At 45.8% G+C, this 7,203-nt stretch overlaps 1 protein-coding gene across 1 annotated transcript; it reads right to left on the reverse strand.

Annotated features, from left to right (window-relative positions):
* Positions 1 to 388: 388 nt before the first annotated feature.
* On the reverse strand, positions 389 to 7,197 carry ADGRF5 (adhesion G protein-coupled receptor F5). The gene is made up of 5 exons (XM_030315664.1): positions 6,276 to 7,197; positions 4,695 to 4,736; positions 4,547 to 4,606; positions 3,624 to 3,708; positions 389 to 1,716 (listed from the first exon to the last, which is right to left on the reverse strand). Exons 1-5 carry the CDS (start codon positions 7,059 to 7,061, stop codon positions 1,637 to 1,639), a joined length of 1,053 nt encoding a protein of 350 aa, XP_030171524.1. The 5' UTR covers positions 7,062 to 7,197; the 3' UTR covers positions 389 to 1,636.
* Positions 7,198 to 7,203: the final 6 nt, after the last annotated feature.

A 7,203-nucleotide genomic window follows, 5' to 3' on the forward strand; every position in this document is an offset into this window, starting at 1 on the left:
CAGCCTCTTGGTTCCTACCTTCCTGATGGCGAGGCCTGTTTTGGTTCTCAGCCCTTACGAAGACCACGCAGCCCACATGTCCCGAGGAGCCTCACGTTTTTATCGTGTTTTGCTCTCTCTGCGATCAGACTTCACTTTGGAACGTATGGTTGCTGTGGCTACAGCCGACTTTAATATGGAGGCGATTTTAATAATAGTTGTATTTTTATGAAATGCACACAGCACGAGAAACACACACACCTGCACCTAATTCATAAACAGTCACCTCCTTGGGAAAAGCTCCACCATCTGCTCACTGAGGTAAAGGGTCATTAGGAGCGTAGACTGAGCCAGCTGTAAAATTTCTTTCCAGAAGATTGCCAAGTGGTCGGAATAAACACAAGTTAGACAATGCAAAACTCTTAACGTATATTGGTCTCGGAACTCAAGCACTTAGAGAGCTAATGCATAGGGAGCTACACAACACACCAAGGGCCACGAAATCCACGGTAGCAACAACAGGAACAATAAACCGTGCCATACGATTATTAAAATCTACTCTATTGTGCCCAGAGAAGTACCTGGTTAAAGCTGTTAAATACAGTATATGACAGGTGGGATCTGTTTTCAGTGCAATATATCACACTTATATCACATTATATCACATTTGGCAAGTGATGGATATAAAAAAATATATTTTTGGCCTTCAAAAAAGTGGAATAAACCAACACGTAAGGCTTCTCCCGATAAACTTTAGAAGATGCAATTAGCCATTGGGTCTGCTGGGATCTAATAAAGAGCCTCAATCACGCTTCCTCTGCCTACTCGGTCCACTGAGCTCAAACCTTAGCACGAACTAATAGCATCTGTGTGTGTGTTTAGCATCAGGAGAATTACATCTCCTTCCACGCATTTCTTATAAATATTATTATCCACTTGAAAGCATCTTCATGTTACAATTTCCTCCCTGTCTTTTCCCACTGTCCTTTTTTTTTTTTTTTTCTCTCTCTCTGTCCCTCTCTCGTAGCTAAGAAAATATCATGAAGATACCAGACTTTCCCCCTGGCTTATTTCAGTTTCCGTTTTGAGCCATTTTTGTATTCTCCATGTGGCAGTGTCTGAATAATTACATTCACATGGAAGTAATGTAGTTTTTAATGTTTTTCTCTATCTTTTTCTTTTTTCCTGTTTCCTTCCTTCGTTCTTTCCTTCGTTCCTTCGTTCCTTCGTTCCTTCGTTCCTTCCTTCCTTCCCTCCTTCCTTCCTTCTTAGAATTCACTGAAGTAGTTCCTAGGTATTAGCCTTGTACCTAGGAAAGCTTATTTTTGTGTCCAACGTGTGAAAAGGAACAATGCCTCTTTGAAATTCTATTTTACAATACAGACAGGGAAATTGGGCCTCGGGGGACTTGAGTTTCACTTAAATACTATACACATTTAGTATCACACAAGAGGTGGGGGTGGGGCAGCAAATAAACTTAACAATGACTTTGAGTCCGTCCTTATGAAAGAAAGCTTCTTCCCCTAATGAAACAGTCTCTTCAGCATCCGCTCCAGGAAGCCTGTGGAGAAAACAGTTCACCCGTGGCTTTGGAAGGACTTTTTTCAGAGCGCATCCACTGTCCTTTAAGAAGTCGTATGGGTGGATTTTCCTGTTGTTAGTTGAGCAACGAGTAAGCACTGGATGTGTTTTCCAGGGATGAGCTGGTTGTTTCTGGGGTGGAGACATTGTACGTGCCTGAAAAACAGAGCAGCAGCTCGGCCTTAAGGACAAGACTTCCTGATCACTGCGGTGTGAGCCTCTCCTAATGGCCCAAGGGGAGCTAGCTCTAGCCCGAGAGCCAGGGAAGCTCGGCCATGCCTGGAAACACACCCATGCCTGCCCTCCTCCCAGGACCCAGAAGTGGCAGAGAACAAAGCTGTTGTTCTCAAGCATGCGCGGCAGCCCAGGAGACAAGCGCTAACTGCTTCACATCAAACCAGCAGCCAGATCTACAAAGGCCAGGGACATACGAACTCTGGGCAGCCCTCCACATGCCACCACATGCACGGGCCTGGGGACATCTGTGTGAGGGAACCTCCCTGGCCCCCTGGGGTTGGAGTGACTTGGGAAGGTCTTGGGTGGGGGGGGAGGCAGAGGCTGAGCTGAAAGGTGAGGGCGGCGGTTGGGGGAGGGGGGAAGGGGAACAAGAAACGAAAGGAGAAAATTACAAGGGAAGGAAAGACAGGACTGGGAAAGAAGCAGAAGTCAGGGGATGCTAATGAAGGGACTGAGCACAGGGCGAGTGAGGGTGGTGTTGGGCAAGGAGGGGACACGGTGCCCACCCTACCATCAGACTGGTGAGCTGCCACTGCTAACAAGGTTTCCATCACTGCCTGGGGGGCCCTGCGGGGCTGCCGACAACATAAACCAAAGTTACAGTGATTACGGGACCCTCAGGTAGGCCAGTAGGGCGCTGCGTTAATGACCTTCGAGGGGTCATTGAATGGCAGTGACTGGAAATCTCAGGCCCTGGGACCTCAGGAGCAGAGCCCCAACTCCACCTTGGACCAGACTGGTTCAAAATCAAAGAGCACATTTTATCGGCCTTGCATATTGTGTCATTCTGATTCGGTAGAATCATTTCGCAGAGTTTTAACCCGAGCGCGAATGGTCAACACGTTCCAGCGACAGTGCCGGCCAAGTGCCGTGGTTGTACTACACCCTGAAGATTTGATAATTTCACACCAGCTGCCATCGGTGACTTGCCAAATCGCAAGTGAAGGTCCTCCGGTTTCATGAGTAACGCATCAGGTCGAAGCAAAAAAACACCAAGTCCTCCGGAGTTTTAACAAATGGTAGGCATTCTCAATTGATTTTATAGGAAGAGCCTTAGTCTGGAATAATGACGCTTTTCTAGATTCGGCATTTGTGAGATCTGTTCAGTTTCAAGAAGCTGGAGGGAGTTTTGGTGCTTATTTTCCTGGGGGTAGGGGCATAGCGGGCAGAGGTTTCAACTTGCCCGACTAGCTGAGACCCATTGCTTAAAGTCATTCACATTATTGACTTTATACCTCCAAGGTAGCAATTTAACTGTGCATGTTCCCAGCAGAATAGCTAACTTGGGTGATTCCTCCTCTATGCATGCACGGTTTTATACATGCCCATATATAAAACAAGCACACTCCCCTCCACCCAAAAAAAAGAAAAAAACAGGGAAAAGAAATCCACAGCATGTGATCCTGTAGTAGTTTTGTAAATATATTTTTTTGCCGTACCTTAACCCATAAACATGACCTGCCTATTCTTATTTAACACGAATAGCAATGAACTCCGCATTTGACAAGGCTAGCAATTTACAGTTCCCACTTTTGTGGTGGATACGGTTTTGACAGCTCTCCACAGGCTTGTCTAGATTCTCCAAATCTTATCCTTTTTAAGTTATTATCAGTTGCCCGCTGAAGGCAGTTGCTCTCTCTACAACCTGCTGGTGGCTTGGGAAATAGAAGCGAGTTCCTGTATTTAACCTCTGGCCCAAATGAGGCTGTTCATGGTAAACGCCACGAAGTGGGAAAGTAGGGGTGTGAGAGTCCGCATTAGGGCAAATTTGCTCAAGTCAACCCAAACTAAGTACCCCAGGGAGTGAGCTAGAGGTCACTACGTACCTGTTTTACCAAACAAATTGTTAAATCTTCTTGATATCGGAGAACTCATAGAAAATACTGGTGTAGATGAACCGAGGGATGTTGACTGAAAAAGAAAAAAAGACAATTAGCAAGCAAATGTTAAACCAAAGCCCTGTTTTGATTCCTCTTTTTTTTAATTTTTTTTTTTTAACGTTTATTTATTCCTGAGAGAGAAAGAGGCAGAGCATGAGTTGGGGAGAGTGAGGGAGGCACAGACTCCGAAGCAGGCTCCAGGCTCCGCGCTGTCAGCACAGAGCCGGACACGGGGCTCGAACTCACAAACTGTGAGATCACGACCTGAGCCAAAGCCTGACGCTCAACTGACTGGACCACCCAGGTGCTCCACCAAAGCCCTCTTTTGATCTCTCTGATGGTTTGTTTGCTGCCCTCTAGTGGTCACTGCCTGCATCTCTCATTCCGCTTGAAAGTGAGCCTGAAAGAGCATGAATTTCAAGTTCAAACAAATCAAGTAGGAGGGCCACCTTGAAACATCGGACTCTCACCAGAATTAGGAAAATAACTTTCAAATATGTGTCTTACTGTTCTATAGGGTTTAGTGTTTTCTGATGTGTGAAAACAGTCAACTCTGAGCGCAATCGTTATTTTCCAAAAAGAACTACCAACAATCTCTGCGTTATTCCTCACATTCTGTTCTCTATTGTCTTCCATGTCCCCAGAAAACTTCTTGTTTCTCACTGAACTTGGATTTTTGACCTCCAGCTGGTATTGTCTGTGCTATCTGATCCCTACTTAAAGATGTGGGACAGCGTCTTAGTGAAAGCTCTGTGGCTGACTTTAATAGGCAGAATCAGGTGAGACGCACAAGCAGTGGAATAATCTATGGTGAATCAGGCTGTGGAGAGGGAAGGGTTTGCCAAAGTCCCTGCAAAGGAAGGACTTGCCTTTGAGTGCTGTGAAGACCATCTTGACAGTGAAAACTTCTTCAGCAAGGCTTCCTGCACCTGCAGTTGTTTAAAGGAAGCCCTCGTAAGTTCAACATGCCACAAACACTGGACTTTTCTGGGAGCACGAAACTGTGATTGTTCTTACCTTCTGATCCCAGAGGCACCCAAAGAGTAAAATGAATAGCCCCTGAAAAAAGAATTGGCAGGAAGTACATTTTAATCTTATGATTTTATGGTTTAAGATTATGATTATAATTCAATACGATTTTAATCATGTTCTATTGTCCGGCAACATAGGAAGTATTGTTACCCCGGCAATGAATTCGTACTACGTCTTCCCACTTCTGTGTTTATGGAATGGGTCTGGTAGATAATAATGTTCAAAGGGATTCAGTAGGTCCACACCAAGAGACCTTAAATGTTATAATGTTATAAGGATATCATTCTATTTCCTTATCCCCGCCCCTTTGTGAACTGGAGGTCCTATTGGCTATGCTGTTAAGTACATCTCTTACGTCTCCATAGGGTTCACATAATTGTGATGAGGACCTGGGGCATGGGGTGACATTACCAGTCCCTTGTAGTCAAGCCATACTGTAAACTTCATTAGATATGAGCCATACAGTTTGAGGCCACGGGCCTAGCAGAAGTTAGGATCTGGCATGAGCATCGGGGCAATGTTTCAACTTCACCTCCAGACCCACTGCCCCCTCACCAGCTCGTGAGGACCTATGCTTACCACCCACCTACTGGTTGAATCAGAATTAAGCATTCCCTTCCCTGTGCTCCAAACGCTTGTTGTCTGTACCTCTGCTAAAGTTCTTCTAACAATTGGACTTATTCTATAGTTATTTATGTGCTATGTGCTATGTGCTATGGGAGAGCAAAGAGTGTGTCTTTTTTTTTTTTTAAAGTTTATTTATTTATTTTGGGAGAGACAGAGACAGCACGAGTGGGGGGAGGGGCAGAGAGAGAGGGAGACAGAGAATCCCAAGCAGGCTCTGCTCTCAATGTGGGGCTCAAACTTACAACACTGTGAGATCGTGACCTGAGCTGAAACCAAGAGTTGGACATCTAACCGACTGAGCCACCCACGCACCCCAAGAGTGTGTCTTTTTCATTTTAGTATAATACAGCAGAATGTCTACCTTACATAGGACATTCATTCTTCCTTCTTCAGCAAATGTTTCTAGGGAACTTACTATGTGGTACATAGCACTCATTTTATTTAGCTGATGGTTATCGAGCACCTACTCTGGGTCAAGTTCTTTTTTAGGTACTACTAGGGATACAGCGATAAGTGAGATAGATGTTATCCCTGACCCCACAAAGATAGAGTTCATTTAATGCTTGTAGAAATTTAACTGGAGAGATTACTTGGTTTTATAGTGGTATTTTCAATTAGGAGATAATAGGTGGCATCCTGATAATGTTGGATAAATAGCAAAATCCTGTGTAGGGAAGGGACTTTCCTCTTACGTGTATTATCAGGGCTTTTCAAAGAGAGTCATGCATGCAACTAAGTTATAATACCAGTGATAAGAGGTATGAGGTTCCATGGGAGCTGAGGAATGTGTCCATTCTATATCACCGAGTGCTTGTAATTACTTCTCTTTAGGGCTCTGAACTAAAATCCTTCCCCATTCCTACCCTTGTTTGTGTTGCTATCATTAATTTGTCCCACCAGTACAGATGCTTCCTGAGAGCCCTGTAGAGTGGAACTTACCTGAAAGGCATTGAGGAGAGTGAATATGATATGGAACACAGCATTGCTTCCTTGGAACACAGTGGCAAGACCAAATCCCCAGGTGAGCCCCAAGAGCGGCGTGAGGACCCCAATGCTCTTGTTGATCTGAAACAGACTACTCTTCTCCTGCTTGCTTGGCTTGTCCCCGATGGAAGGTCTCAGGATCTTGGAGATGACCACAATCATGATGGTCATGTTCACCACCACGATGATCAGTGCTGGGATGACGAAGGCCAGCAGGGCCTTGGTATCCTCCCAGTTGAGCCAGCAGGCATTCTTCCTCGTGTAGACTTCTTGGGGCTGGGTGGCCCCCACTGTGATGACCGAGATGACCAGAGGGCAGCCATAGCCAAGAGAAAAGGCAATAGTCTTCTGAATGGACTTGCTTGCGTCATGCAGGATGAAAACCAGGCGGTAAAAGAGCATGAGGCCCAGAGTCAGCATCCAGAAAAAGACACTGAGGTAGAAGAAATGGATAAAGAAGGTGGCGGCCACACAGGCTGTCTTGTTGAGTGGGTGATAATGGTTATGAATGGCAGCGGCTACAATGAACCAGCTGTCAGCCACCAGAAGGGAGGCGGCGATGTTCACTATGCAGATGTGGCGCATATAGGAAGTCCGGTTCTTGGTCACTGATTTCCACACCACGGCTTCCACGACTAGACAGGCTGCCAAGCTCAAGATGGAAAAGCACAACCCAATGTAGGAAATGATGTCCAGTAGTATTTCCAGGAGAGAACCAGGGTACGGAGAGTCAGGGGACATGAGGATGGAGAACGACGTTAGGTGGTCACAGATGCAGGAGACGCTGTCCTCATCGACTTTGTTCACGTAACACCCACTGCTGTCCCACCCCCCTGTGTGGTTGGCGAGGTCGAAATTCCAGAAGACACATCGCGGTACCGCA

This window comes from Lynx canadensis, chromosome B2 (genome assembly GCF_007474595.2).
Source record: "Lynx canadensis isolate LIC74 chromosome B2, mLynCan4.pri.v2, whole genome shotgun sequence".
NCBI classification, from domain to species: domain Eukaryota; kingdom Metazoa; phylum Chordata; class Mammalia; order Carnivora; family Felidae; genus Lynx; species Lynx canadensis.